This window comes from Ictalurus furcatus, chromosome 7, assembly GCF_023375685.1.
Source record: "Ictalurus furcatus strain D&B chromosome 7, Billie_1.0, whole genome shotgun sequence".
NCBI lineage: Eukaryota > Metazoa > Chordata > Actinopteri > Siluriformes > Ictaluridae > Ictalurus > Ictalurus furcatus.
This window is the reverse complement of record NC_071261.1, coordinates 25,582,924-25,599,075: the sequence shown is the minus strand read 5'-3', so window position 1 is coordinate 25,599,075 and position 16,152 is coordinate 25,582,924. Positions and strand designations below refer to the sequence as shown.

The 16,152-nt window shown below is 36.6% G+C and overlaps 1 protein-coding gene across 1 annotated transcript in view; it reads left to right on the top strand.

The window, feature by feature from the left end:
* Positions 1-15,887, top strand: part of LOC128610711 (butyrophilin subfamily 1 member A1-like) — a 16,965-nt gene extending 1,078 nt beyond the window's left edge. Inside the window, exons 2-6 of the mRNA XM_053630130.1 lie at positions 1-9; positions 2,252-2,278; positions 14,639-14,778; positions 15,061-15,087; positions 15,816-15,887. The exon at positions 1-9 is cut by the window's left edge and continues 93 nt beyond it. Of these exons, the coding sequence (XP_053486105.1) occupies positions 1-9; positions 2,252-2,278; positions 14,639-14,778; positions 15,061-15,087; positions 15,816-15,887 (275 nt within the window). The remainder of the gene's footprint in view (positions 10-2,251; positions 2,279-14,638; positions 14,779-15,060; positions 15,088-15,815) is intronic.
* The last annotated feature ends 265 nt before the right edge of the window (positions 15,888-16,152 follow it).

Sequence of the window (16,152 nt, the reverse complement as noted above, 5' to 3'; positions counted from 1 at the left end):
ACAAGAAAGGTAATCTTTAAATCATCTTCCTTCATAATATCTCCAGCTTAAATTATATTGAAGTTTATACCATAGCTTTAGTCCACAGTTTCCCAACTCTGGTCCTGGAGATCCCCATGTCCTACACATTTTAGTGTTTTTCCTGCTAATCAGGGGTGAATGAATAGTGCTACATTAACAGTTCTACATCAGTTAGTTCCAGTCCACTAATGCACTGGGACATTTCACTGTTTGTATCACTCCACTTGTCTGTGTTTGCTACATAATAAAACAGTTCTATCAATAGTCCGTCACATTGAAACAGTTACTGCACTTACTACGACCTGTCAGTTAGTCTGTGTGTTACTATGGCAACACACCACTCAGTCCAGCTGTGGCTTCTTTGGGAACTATTTTCGTTGATGGCACTTTTTTATTGTGTCTGAAATGTCAGTTGATTGATATGTATTTCTAATTTTAAAAAACTGTCTAAAATCATAATCACACGATGATCATGCTGTTGTAAAGAATATACGGCACTCTGCGTGTAGCTGAAACTAGGAAACCATATGTTAAGTGATTATCTATTTACTGTTACTGTGCATAAAGTAGGTAGTTGGTACTGTGTCATATTCATTTATTTTATGATATTCGGTCATATTCAGCAGTAGTAAGGCACCGTATGATATTAAATGTGAATTTTGCTGAGCTGACATTAACACTGACTCAGTAATGATTATCAAACCCTCCCCTCAGTACTCATGACTTACAGACACAATGTAAGATGGTGAAGGTTCATGAGAAAGTGTAGATCAGGGCAAAGGGCAGAATTTACAGCTCCTTCTCATGTTTACTCAAACTAATAATGCCAAATTACACACACATCAGGTTTATACAGATTTGAACATTTATTGGGAAGTACACAAGGAGTAAGAAGATTAGAAATGCAAACACATCAGTCACAATATATTATATCACTTATTGTGAAATTTATTTATTTATTTATTTATTTATTTATTTATTAAACCAGTTTATCTGTTTTGTCCTCAGAGCTTCAAAGGCAGAAGCAAAAAGCAGGTAACAATTAACTTTTTGTCCTCTTAAAATCATACTATTTAAATAAATGGAGTAAATTAAACAGACGATATGACTCTGATCAAATATAATCACAAAGATAACTGCGAGGTTGTTAGACTGTTTGTGCGTCTTTAACTCAGAGACACAATTTAACATGGTGATGCTTTACAAGAAGGTGTAGATCGGGGCAGAGGGCAGAAATTACAGCTCCTTCTCATGTTTGTTTAAATAAATGCTTTTAAATTATGGGCAGCTCAAGTCATGTATCCAGATTTGGACAACAGGAAGTAAACAGAACGGAGTGTTGTGGAGTGAAATCAGAGTCAGCAAAACCTCATCCTGAATTTGTCATGCTTGTAAAAATAACGTGTAAATGTGATGTTATTGAAAATTGACAATTTGAATCTTTAATTTAAAAGTATTGGTTTTGAATTAAACTATATGAAATTCGAGTATTAATATTTTCAATTTAAAAAATATCGGGTGATAAAAATTCATGTTAAAAAGTTCAATGTTCAAAAATTCAGGAAAAAATAATCAGGTAGTAAAACTAATTCAGGTTCAAACAATTCTACCAGAGAAAACATCTGGTGTGTTGTGATTGGTCAGGACTGAGTTAAATGAGTTGGCTCATTTGCTCTTTTTCTGAGAATCCCAGATGTTTTCTCTGGATTTTTGACTTCTTGAAATTTTTTATCTTTTAAACAGCTTTTTATTACCTGGATTTTTTTAAACTAAATATTAAAAACCTGAATTTCAGATGGATTTAATTCAGAATAATTACATTCAGATATCTTAAGATTCACACTGACAATTTTCAGAAACCACATTTACACATTTCTTTTTAGGCATTACACATTCAGGTTCAGGTTCTGCTGGCTCTGATTTCACTCCATAGAGGGTTCTGTTAGAAGAGTAGAGATATAAACACATCACTCACAATACATTAAATTACTTTTTTTTCTATATCAGTCATAACTGAGCTGTAACATCATGTTCCACTTTGTGAAGTGTGCTCAATCATTTAACAAATAAATAACATCAGAGAACAATTACATTTCATAACTGCAATCTGATTTGTGTTGTCCATTTACCTTATCACTATATTACATTGCTAAATCTATTTATACTTTAATTTATATAGAATTTACACACAGTACTCAAAACAATTTTATCTGTTATCTTTTAGCCTCAGAGCTTCAGAAGGAGAAGGAAAATGCAGGTGAGAATGAACTTTTTGTTCTTTAAAATTTTAGTGATTATTTAATTGGAGCAAACTTAACAGACAATATCACCCTGTTAAAATGTAATCATAAAGGTAATTGGGACATTTATTAGATTGTTTGGACCTCTTTAACTTAGAGACACAATTTAACATGGTGAAGGTTCACAAGATTGGGGCAGATCGGGGCAGAGGGCAGAAATTACAGCTCCTTCTCATGTTTATTTAAATGAATGCTACTAAATTATGGGCAGCTCTGGTCATATATCCAGATTTGTACAACAGGAAGTAAAGAGGAAGAAGGCTTATGGAGTGAAATCAGAGTCAGAAGAACTCAAACCTGAATTTGTAATGTTTGCACAAATTATTTGTGTAAATGTGATGTTATTGAAAATTGTCAAAGTGAATCTAAATATCCATCCATCCATGTTCTGTACTGCTTATCCTTACTGGGTTGCGGGGAACCTAGAGCCTATCCTAGGGATCATGGGGCGGGGGACACCCTGGACCGGGTGCCAGTCCATCACAGGGCACAATCACACACATACACATGGACGCTTTTCAACTTAATAAATAGCCTACAATGCATGTCTTTGGACTCCGGGAGGAAACCACAGTACCCAGAGGAAACCCCCGATGAAGCACGTGGAGAACATGCAAACTCTGCACACACAGGACCACAGCAAGAATCAAACCCTGAACCCTGGAGGTGTAAGGCTAACGTGCTAACCACTAAGCCACCGTGCCCCTGAAGCTAAATATATTTGAATGTATTGGTTTTGAATTAAACTATGTGAAATTCAGGTTTTGAAAATTTAGATAAAAAAAATCAGATAATAAAAATTCATGTTAAAAAATTCAAGGTATCAAAAATTCAGGAAAAAATAAACAGGTAGTAAAACTAATTCAGGTTCAAACAGTCAAAAATTCAGAGAAAACATCTGGTGTGTTGTGATTGGTCAGGACTGAGTTTGATTAGAGTCTGGCTCATTTGCTCTTTCTGAGTATCCCAGATGTTTTCTCTGGATTTTTGACTTCTTGAAATTTTTAATACCTGTTTTTTATTTTAACTCCAATTACTGAAATCTTGAATCTTTTAAACAGCTTTTTATTACCTGAATTTATTAAACTAAATATTAAAAACCTGAATTTCAGAATAATATATTCAAATAACTTAAGATTCACACTGATAATTTGTCAATACCCACATTTACACATTTCTTTTTAAGCATTAGACATTCAGGTTCAGGTTCTGCTGATTCTGATTTCACTCCATAGAGGGTTCTGTAAGAAGAGTAGGGATACAAACACATCACTCACAATACATTATAATAAATATATATATATATATATATATATATATATATATATATATATATATATATATATATATGTATGTATGTATGTATGTATGTATGTATGTATGTATGTATGTAACTGACCTGTAACATCATGTTCCACTTTGTGAAGTGTACGCAATTATTTAACAAATAAATAACATCAGAGAACAATTACATTTCATAACTGTAATCTGATTTGTGTTGTCCATTTACCTTATCACTATATTACACTGCTTAATCTATTTATACTTTAATTTATATAGAATTTACACAAAATACTCAAGACAGTTTGATCTGTTTTAGCCTCAGAGCTTCAGATGGAGAAGGAATACGCAGGTGAGAATGAACTTTTTGTGGTTTTAAAATCATGCTGAATATTTTAATTGGAGGAGGCAATATCACCTTGTTGAAATGTAAGATAATAAAGCACTGTCTACACCAGGGGTGTCCAATCTTATCCGGAAAGGGCCAGTGTGAGTGCAGGTTTTCATTCCAACCGAGCAGAAGCCACACCCGAGTCTATTGAAAGCCAAGATCAACTGATTAAACAGGTGGAATCAGGTGTGGCTCCGGCTTGGTTGGAATGAAAACCTGCACCCACACCGGCCCTTCCGGATAAGATTGGACACCCCTGGTCTACACAGTCTAGACCAGTGTTTCCCAACCCTGGTGTGCTGTCTGGACCGGGTGCCAGTCCATCACAGGGCACAATCACACACATACACATGGACGCTTTTCAACTTAATAAATAGCCTACAATGCATGTCTTTGGACTCAGGAAGGAAACTGCAGTACCCAGAGGAAACCCCCGAAGCATGTGGAGAACATGCAAACTCTGCACACACAGGACCACAGCGAGAATAAAACCCTTACTCTTTGAGTTGCTTTCACATTGTGGACAACTCGGTGGGAAACACTGCTGTCTCCCTTGTTTTATGGAGACTTTGGGTGTGTGTTGGGGGGGGTTAGGGGGAGGTCCCACTTTGGCTCTAATTGGCTATTTATATTCCTATGGTTTACTTTATTTAAATGGTTAGTAGTAATATGGATCCCAGCATAGCTGGGGCAGGCACGCCTTTAAGATTTATTAGTTGGAACGTCAGAGGTATGGATAATCCTGTCAAGAAATCTAAGGTTTTTACACATTTGAAACGTTTAAACTCCAATATAGTATTTTTACAGGAGACGCACCTACGTATTAAAAATCATCAAAGGTTACACTGCCCTTGGGTGAGTCAAGTCTTCCACTCGAACTTTAATTCAAATGCAAGAGGGGTCGCTATTTTAATTGACAAAAGGTTAAAGTTTTCGTCCACTAACGTTATCGTTAATGCGAACGGTAGATATATTATAGTTGCTGGTACTCTAATGCAAAGACAGGTATTATTGGTAAATGTATACGCCCCAAACTTTGATGATGTGGAATTTGCTAATAGATTGTTGAGCAATCTCCCTTTCTTAAATACTCACCCGTTGATTTTCGGTGGAGATTTAAACTGTGTAATTGACCCAAACTTAGATCGGTCTAATCCCCGTACTCTGAATCAATCTGCAATGTCTAAAACATTTTCCGATTTTATGTGTCAGAATGGTCTCGTTGATCCCTGGAGATCCCGTAACCCCTTTCTTAAAAAGTTTTCTTTCTTCTCCCAGGTGCATCATTCCTATTCGAGGATTGATTATTTTTTTTATAGACAGCACTCTTGATTCTTGTGTAGTTTCTTCTGACTATTTGGGAATTGTAATTTCTGACCATGTGCCTCTACAATTAGATATTCATCTTTCTATTTATAAACGTAGCCCACCGCATTGGAGATTTAATTCTCTTCTCTTGGCAGACAGTGGATTCTGTGAGTTCATTTCTACTTCTATTGATGACTTTCTTTTCTTCAATCAGAATGACTCCACCTCTTATTCATTGTTATGGGAGACACTTAAATCCTATATTAGAGGGCAGATCATTTCTTATTCTGCTCGCTGTAATAAAAAACGCACTGCTAGGGTTAATGAACTTACATCTGCGATCAGTAACCTCGATCAAAGATGTGCATTGAACCCCTCTCCAGAACTTCTTAAACAGCGTCTTGACTTGCAGGCAGAATTTAATCTTATTTCGACTAAAGAGGCGGAATGCTTATTGTTACGTACTCGTGGTTCATATTATGAACATGGCGACAAACCGAGTCGTTTACTGGCACATCTGCTACGGCGACAGGCCAATTCCTGTCTCATACCTAGTATAAAAAACACTTATAATATTGTCACTACAGATCCCATGGAAATTAATGCTACTTTTAAATCGTTTTACTTTTCGCTTTATAAGTCCGAATTTCCAACAGACAATACTAAAGTGAATGCATTTCTTCAAAATCTTTGTAACCCTGTTATTGATTCGAATACTGCTATGCAACTGGACTCCCCACTCTCTCTTGAAGAAATTTTAATTTCAGTTAAACTATGCAATCTAACAAAGCTCCTGGCCCGGATGGGTTTCCAATTGAATTTTTTAAAACGTTTATTGGAAAATTAGCTCCATTGCTTTTGGCTATGTTCAACGAATCTTTGGAATGTGGGTCTTTGCCTCCAACGTTGACACAGGCCACGATAGCTCTGCTTCTTAAGGAGGGTAAGGATCCATCCTCCTGCGGTTCTTATAGACCGCTGTCTCTGCTTAATACAGATGTAAAGGTGTTGGCGAAAGTAATGGCATCTCGTTTAGAGAATGTACTCCCTTATATTATATTTGAAGAGCAGAACGGTTTTATAAAGGGACGTCAATTGTTTTTTAATACCCGTACACTCTTTAATATAATTTATTCAAAGCATTCGTTTGTGCTCCCTGAGATTGTGATTTCATTAGATGCTGAAAAAGCATTTGATGGGGTTGAGTGGGAGTATTTGTTTGCAGTCTTGAGGAAGTTCGGATTTGGGGATAAGTTTATTTCTTGGATTAGCCTCCTTTACTCATCCCCTAATGCCAGGGTTCAGACAAACGATATTTATTCGGATTATTTTGCTCTCGGACGAGGGTGTCGTCAAGGTTGTCCTTTATCCCCTCTGCTTTTTGCTGTTGCTATCGAGCCGCTGTCTATTGCACTAAAATCTTCTCCCTTGTTTAAAGGAATAGTTCGAAACGGTGTAGAATACAAATTGTTGCTATATGCTGATGATTTGTTATTGTATGTAACCGATCCTATTGCCTCTATGCCAGCTGTCTTGGGTGTTCTGGAGTCCTTCGGTGTTGTCTCTGGTTATAAATTAAATTTAGATAAAAGCGACTGTTTTCCTGTCAATACTGCAGCATTTTCTCTCCAACAGTCACATTTACCGTTTCGATCTAGTCAGTCAGGTTTTAAATACCCAGGTATCAACGTGACACGTTCTTTATCTAATCTTTTATCAGCTAACTTCACTCCCCTTATCTCAAAGGTTAAATCTAACATTCAGAGTTGGGGTAACTTACCCCTTTCTCTAATTGGCAGGATCAATGTCATCAAAATGAATATATTACCGAAGTTTCGTTTCTTGTTCCAGCAAGTGCCTCTTTCTCTGCCAAAATCATTCTTCGATTCATTAGATAAGATAATTAGTACGTTTATTTGGGGAGGGAAGCCACCAAGGGTTAGTAAATCTTTATTGCAGAAATGTAGACTTAGTGGAGGACTTGCATTACCCAATTTTCAGTTCTATTACTGGGCTGCGCACATTCATAAACTTTGCTACTGGGTTAAATCTCCTGGATCTTCTTGGTCTAAATTGGAACTATCTTCTTGTAGGGAATCCTCTTTACCTGCTTTGCTTTACTCCTCGTTACCTACAAAACTCTCCCTATATACTGATAATCTAGTTGTCCTCAACACACTTATGACTTGGTATCAATTTAGATGGCGCTTTAAATTTGTAGGTGCATCCTCTTTGGGTCCTTTAGTCAACAACCATCTATTTCTTCCATCGTGTTTGGACTCCACATTTTCAGTATGGTATGAGAAGGGTATTAAACAAGTAAGAGATTTGTATGCTGATGGTGTGTTTGATAGCTTTGCCAATCTGGCATCCACTTATGACCTCCCTGTGACGCATTTTTTTCGGTATTTTCAAATTCGGAATTTCGTTTCTAGATGTTTTCCTGATTTCCCCTCTGCGCCTCCTGAACAGGTTTGGGAAAGCTTGTTTTCAAACAATCCGCATCAGAGAGGAATGATTTCTAGGATTTATGATTTTATTCTGGCGCTAGGTAGTGAGTCGAGTAACAAAATTAGGAATGCGTGGGAAACAGAGTTAGGAGTACAGATAATTTAGGAGTGTTGGGAACGTGCTATAGGGAGGGTACAGTCTACCACTTCTTGTGCTCGTCTTGGACTTATACAGTTCAAAGTTTTAAATAGAGTCCATCTGTCCAAGTCGAGACTTTCTGTGATGTATCCGGACGTAGAGGACAAGTGTGATAAATGCCATGCCTCTCCCTGCCATCTTGGCCATATGTTTTTCTTCTGCCCTGATCTATATGGTTTTTGGTCTGGTTTTTTTACCATCATGTCCACTATTCTCAAGGTAGATTTAAAACCTTGCCCATTGATTGCTGTATTTGGGATTCCTGATGACTCAGTTCCATTGAGCTCGATACAAAAGGATGTTATTGCTTTCACATCCCTTATAGCAAGACTACTGTTGCATTGGAAGTCTGCTAAATACCCATCTATCTTCCAGTGGCTAAAGGACGTGATGTTTTTTCTAAAACTCGAGAAAATAAGGTATACGATGAAGGGTTGTACAGAAAAGTTTTTTTTTTTTTATAAATGGCATCCCTTTATATATATTTGGGAGGGGAGGAGAGAAGAGAATAAAACCCTGAACCCTGGAGGTGTAAGGCTAACATGCTAACCACTAAGCCACCATGCCCCTGAATCTAAATATATTTGAATGTATTGGTTTTGAATTAAACTATGTGAAATTCAGGTTTTGAAAATTTAGATTAAAAAATCAGATAATAAAAATTCATGTTAAAAAATTCAAGGTATCAAAAATTCAGGAAAAAATAAACAGGTAGTAAAACTAATTCAGGTTCAAACAGTTAAAAATTCAGAGGAAATATCTGGTGTGTTGTGATTGGTCAGGACTGAGTTTGATTAGAGTCTGGCTCATTTGCTCTTTCTGAGTATCCCAAATGTTTTCTCTGGATTTTTGACTTGTTTAAATTTTTACTAAATATTTTTTAAACCCCAATTTCAGAAACCTTGAATTTTTTTAACTAGCTTGATTTTTTTATTACCTGATTTTCTTAACCTAAATGTTCAATACCTGCATTTCACCTGGTTTCATTCAGAACCAATATATTCAAATATCTTAAAATTCACACTGATAATTTGTCAAGAACCACATTTACACATTTCTTTTCAAGCATTACACATTCAGGTTCAGGTTCTGCTGGCTCTGATTTCACTCCGTAGAGGGTTCTGTTAGAAGAGTAGAGATATAAACACATCACTCACAATACAGTAAATTACTTGTTTTCTATATCACTCATAACTGACCTGTAACATCATGTTCCACTTTGTGAAGTGTGCTCAATCATTTAACAAATAAATAACATCAGAGAACAATTACATTTCATAACTGCAATCTGATTTGTGTTGTCCATTTACCGTATCACTATATTACATTGCTAAATCTATTTATACTTTAATTTATATAGAATTTACACACAATACTCAAAACAATTTTATCTGTTATCTTTTAGCCTCAGAGCTTCAGAAGGAGAAGGAAAATGCAGGTGAGAATGAACTTTTTGTTCTTTAAAGTTTTAGTGATTATTTAATTGGAGCAAACTTAACTGACAATATCACCCTGTTAAAATGTAATCATAAAGGTAATTGGGACATTTATTAGATTGTTTGGACCTCTTTAACTTAGAGACACAATTTAACATGGTGAAGGTTCACAAGATTGGGGCAGATCGGGGCAGAGGGCAGAAATTACAGCTCCTTCTCATGTTTATTTAAATGAATGCTACTAAATTATGGGCAGTTCTGGTCATGTATCCAGATTTGTACAACAGGAAGTAAAGAGGAAGAAGGCTTATGGAGTGAAATCAGAGTCAGAAGAACTCAAACCTGAATTTGTAATGTTTGTACAAATTATTTGTTTAAATGTGATGTTATTGAAAATTGTCAAAGTGAATCTAAATATCCATCCGTCCATGTTCTGTACTGCTTATCCTTACTGGGTTGCGGGGAACCTAGAGCCTATCCTAGGGATCATGGGGCGGGGGACACCCTGGACCGGGTGCCAGTCCATCACAGGGCACAATCACACACATACACATGGACGCTTTTCAACTTAATAAATAGCCTACAATGCATGTCTTTGGACTCCGGGAGGAAACCGCAGTACCCAGAGGAAACCCCCGATGAAGCACGTGGAGAACATGCAAACTCTGCACACACAGGACCACAGCAAGAATCAAACCCTGAACCCTGGAGGTGTAAGGCTAACGTGCTAACCACTAAGCCACCATGCCCCTGAATCTAAATATATTTGAATGTATTGGTTTTGAATTAAACTATGTGAAATTCAGGTTTTGAAAATTTAGATAAAAAAAATCAGATAATAAAAATTCATGTTAAAAAATTCAAGGTATCAAAAATTCAGGAAAAAATAAACAGGTAGTAAAACTAATTCAGGTTCAAACAGTCAAAAATTCAGAGAAAACATCTGGTGTGTTGTGATTGGTCAGGACTGAGTTTGATTAGAGTCTGGCTCATTTGCTCTTTCTGAGTATCCCAGATGTTTTCTCTGGATTTTTGACTTCTTGAAATTTTTAATACCTGTTTTTTATTTTAACTCCAATTACTGAAATCTTGAATCTTTTAAACAGCTTTTTATTACCTGAATTTATTAAACTAAATATTAAAAACCTGAATTTCAGAATAATATATTCAAATAACTTAAGATTCACACTGATAATTTGTCAATACCCACATTTACACATTTCTTTTTAAGCATTAGACATTCAGGTTCAGGTTCTGCTGATTCTGATTTCACTCCATAGAGGGTTCTGTAAGAAGAGTAGGGATACAAACACATCACTCACAATACATTATAATAAATATATATATATATATATATATGTATGTATGTATGTATGTATGTATGTATGTATGTATGTATGTATGTAACTGACCTGTAACATCATGTTCCACTTTGTGAAGTGTACGCAATCATTTAACAAATAAATAACATCAGAGAAAAATTACATTTCATAACTGCAATCTGATTTGTGTTGTCCATTTACCGTATCACTATATTACACTGCTTAATCTATTTATACTTTAGTTTATATAGAATTTACACAAAATCCTCAAAACAGTTTGATCTGTTTTAGCCTCAGAGCTTCAGAAGGAGAAGGAATACGCAGGTGAGAATGAACTTTTTGTGGTTTTAAAATCATGCTGAATATTTTATTTGGAGGAGGCAATATCACCTTGTTGAAATGTAAGATAATAAAGCACTGTCTACACCAGGGGTGTCCAATCTTATACGGAAAGGGCCGGTGTGAGTGCAGGTTTTCATTCCAACCGAGCAGAAGCCACACCCGAGTCTATTGAAAGCCAAGATCAACTGATTAAACAGGTGGAATCAGGTGTGGCTCCAGCTTGGTTGGAATGAAAACCTGCACCCACACCGGCCCTTCCGGATAAGATTGGACACCCCTGGTCTACACAGTCTAGACCAGTGTTTCCCAACCCTGGTGTGCTGTCTGATGAGAGCAGGAGTATAGTGCAAAAAGCCTTCAAACATTTCTAAAATGCTAAAATGTGTATAAAACATTTAATATATATGATAAATATCTGATGTCTGAAATAATAACACAGACACAGAAATAATAAGACAGACAAACACACGCATAACAATAATAATAAAAATTATATATAAAAAAAAATTGCCTCCCCCTCCACCCCTTTGCTGACCCGTCAGCAGCACTTTAACATCAGTATGCGTAACGTATGCGTGTGTTTTATCATAATAATTAGCGTGTGACGATGTGTGTGTAGTGCAAAAGAATATGGACAGTATTCTTTAAAGAAAAGCTCCAGATGCTTCTGAACCATCAACTTCATCCCCATTTAGATAAAAAAAAAAGCCTTGTTTATGCTGTATCCTCGCTCCACACTGCGAGCCTCCACTGATTGCGCACGCACCTCCCCAAACGTACGAGACATTTATACTTGACGCGCTCGCCGTTATAATGTGTTTGTTGTTGATGTTTGTTTTCAGTACGTCACTAAAACCCACAGTATGAAAAAAGAGCAAAGAATCATATAAGAATTATATAAAACACAGTAAACCTTGAGTTTATCACTTGTCTCATTACAACAAAATATAGCTATAAATATGAGACCATCTATAAAACTAAATTGAACAACCTCGATTTTTTTTTATTATTATTCATTTCATTAAAATTTTTATTAAACCTGGACCTTTGCTTTCATTAAATAGACTTATTATTTATTGTAGGTTTATTTTGTAAATGTTAGCAATTATTGTAGACATAAGCAAAATGTGTGAGCTTCCTGCAAATGTTATTGCTCACTAGAGATGCACCGATGTATCGGACAATAATTGGTATTGACCGAAAAAGACAGTTTTTCAAGATATTTGCCATCGTCCAATGTTTAAAAACATCCGATGATTAGGGCCGATTATATCCTGTCAATCAAAAGAGGGCAGGAAAACACATGGAGTTTGTGCTGTGTGTAAAGATGATGTCTCTTGTGTGGAATGGTGACAAAACTGCAGTCTGTAAGCTCTGCACTGCTAAAATTTTACACTGGACGTTGCAGCAGTGAAGCGGGAGTTTCAGCATCGAGTGAATTATTTTTTTATTTTATTTTTTTGCCGAGCTGCTTTTGTTTGTGGTGAGTGAATGTGAAGCCTAACAGGAGTTTTTTTTTTAGAATTCAGACAATTAATTCTGCTAATATGAATTAATAACATTTAATAAGTTAAGAAATCTTACTTTAATCTTCAGAATTTAGTTCATGTGTTAATGTTAATTTGAGTAATGTGTTTTCTGTTTATGAGACCAGTTAGTGTGAAACAACTTGTTGAAATGGAGTGAATAAAGTTTTTATTTGCATTTCTGACTGTATATTGTAAAGATACTGATGAATGAAAACATGGTGCACCCCCAAAAAACTTTCAGCTTTGGCTTTATTTCAACAGTATGTACAAAGCAAATCGAAATCACAATTTTTAAAAACGTTTCCATGAATTTTGTGCCATCTGGCTATCTCTATGGTCCCGCATGGATGGATCGTAGAGATGCCTGTACAATCGTACCTTTTGGCAAGAGTTGAAGTCATTCCTTTTCGGATGTGGCGCCGTGTGGTAAGTTACAAAAAATACCGTGCAAACCGAATGAGGCCTTTTGCACTCAACGTGCTCGACCGCCCACTCCGCGATGACATCATTTTTGCCATGCTCCCTCGTGCTATTGCGGACGTGTCGCGTATAAACCAGGTTTAACTCTGTCTAGCATTAGTATTTGTGTAGGGTGGCACAAATCTTTTACAATTTTCAAAGGGTGCCCTGACTGAAAAAAGGTTGGGAAACACTTGTGTGGACACAAAAAGAAATGCTGTGTGTGTGTGTGTGTGTGTGTGTGTGTGTGTGTGTGTGTGTGTGTGTGTGTGTGTGGTCTGAAATGAATTACAGTAAATACACATGAATTGCTGTTATGAATTAACATCTTTACATGTGACATTAGCTCTAATATACACTGCATGGCCAAAAGTATGTGGACACCCCTCCTAATTACTGAGTTCACGTGTTTCAGTCACACTCATTACTAACAGGTGAATAAAATCAAGCACGTAGCTTTACAATCTCCTTAGACAATCACTTCCAGTAGAATGGACTAAAGAGCTCAATGACTTTAAACGTGGTACAGTCAGTGTGTCATCTTTACCACACGTCAGTTTCTGAAATTTCTGCCCCCTTAGATCTGCCTTGTTAACTGTAAAGATTCGTTCACACTAGAGAGTGACAGGCAACAATTCACATTCTATATACACATGACACAGATGATTTCAATATCAGTGACAGCACAACAAGCAACATGCGAGCTGAGATTTTCTCAACTTCATGTAAATTAGGTATGATGTAGCTCAGTGGTTAAGACACTGGATTACTGATTGGAAGATGATGAGTTCAAACCCCAACACCATCAAGCTGCCAATGTAGGGCCTTTGAGCAAGGCCCTTAACTAACCCTCAACTGCTCAGCTGTATAAATGAGATAAATGTAAGCCGCTCTGGATAAGGGCATCTACCAAAGCCATAAATGTAAATGACATGGTAAATCCAAACGATTGCTCAAATCGTTCCTTGAATTAATTGTATGGTGCACATGAAACAACATTTAGTTCCTACCTACAAAGTAGGTAGTATCATGTACTGCTTAACTAAAAAATGAAATAAAACTCATAACCATGGTTTCATTGTATCCTGTCATATATGACTTCTCATTAAACCTGTATAGAGACATTACAAAGAAAAATAGCTAGTACAGTTAGCTTGTGCTACTAATAGCTAATACGAATACGTTATGTAACGAACATCAAACAACAGATTTTTCACACGTTTTCCACTTTAATAAAATGTTACAATTCAAAGTGCATTTTAAAGATAAATAAATAACATACTGTAGTTAACTGTGTGCTGTAAGCTACATTTTGGTCATGACTCTCACTGGAGCTGAATGGACGGTACACACCCACACGCAACAGCAGCAGCACTCGCTCCACGCCCACAAGAGACAAACTACAAGTGACATGAGCGACATGTCGTGTGCGAGTGTGAACATGGTGTGAGTGCTGTTATTGTGAAATGGAAGTGTTTATGAGCAACAACAGCTCAGCCATGAAGTGTTGGTCCACACAAACTCTCAGAACAGGGCCGCTGAGTGCTGAAGCTCGTAGTGCGTAAAAATCACCTTTCCTCTGTTGTATCACTCACTACAGAGATCCAAACTGCCAATGGAAGCAACATCAGCACAAGAAGTGTGCATCAGGAGCTTCATGAAATAGGTTTCCATGGCCAAGCAGCTGCACACAAGCCTAAGATCACTATGTGCAATGCCAACTCCATATTAATGCCCATGGTTTTGGAATGAGATTTCCAACAAGCTCATATAGGTGTGATGGTCAGGTGTCCGCATACTTTTGTCCATATAGTGTATATAATATTATACATACGACCTCATGCATGTGTTAAACGCCACATTTCTACTGTCTATAAAATGTATTATAGAAACAAAGTTAAATAAAGTCAACTTGTTGGTTTTATTCAACACACAACTCACACAATGGAGAATAATAAGTGTATTAAACATTAGCCTACAAGTATGTTTAATCTCTAATATGAACTTTTTTTCTCTTTTTAGAGCTGCAGAGACAGAGAGTGGAATACGGTAATTACATCTGAGTTTGTGACACTTTAAGGACTTAAAATTTGAGTTTTACTATTTACACGAGGTTAAAGTGCACATACTCTTTAATAATGAGTATTTTTTATACCCCTGAGTTTTACCATGTGTAAATAACAGCACTCAGAATTCATTGTGCTCCTGCCATCAGCAGTTACATTATCAGTGAAGATGAGTGAGCCAGTACCTGAGGCAGTCGTACAGGACCATGTTTTACAGATGAGGTGGTATGCTTTGGATCTTGTCCAGTCCCTTTTCACCTCCACACTCTGCTCTTGCCATCGCTCTAATACAAGTTCATCTTGGTCTTATCTGTCCACAAGACCTTTTTCCAGAACTCTGCAGGCTCCTTTAAGTACTTTTTAGTAAACTATCCTGTCCATCCTGTTTTTGTGGAGAACTAATGGTCTGCATCTTACAATGTAGCCTCTGTATTTCTGTTCATGAAGTCTTCTGCAGACATTATTCACTGACAAATCCACACCTGCCTCCTGAAGCGTGTTTCTGATCTGTCAGACAGGTGTATGAGGATTTTTCTTCATTATGGTGAGAATCTTCTGTTATCAGCTGTGGAGATCTTCTTTGGCCTACCAGACCCTTTATAGTTACTAAGCTCACCCGTTCTCTCTTTCTTCTTAATAATGTTCCACACAGTTGATATTTTTGTAAGCCTAAAGTTTGGCAGATGTCTCTGTTTTATTCTTGTCTCTCAGCCTTATAATGTGTCCTTGACTTTCACCGGCACTCTGGTCCTCATGTTGATGAACAGTAAAAGAAGACTCTAAAGGTGACCAAAAGCCTGGAATAAAGACTAGATGCTGAAATCTCTCTCATACCTGCACTAATGAAGCAATTAAACACACCTGAATAATCACGAACACCTGTGAAGCTCAATGTCCCAAATATTATGATACCATGAAATGGAGGCTGTGTATAAAAAGTATTGTAATTTCTACATGTTCAGAAATGTATAAAAATACACTTTATTAAAATCTGAGGATGTGCACTTTAACCACATGTGATATGTTTGAGTACAAATTTAAAACAGAT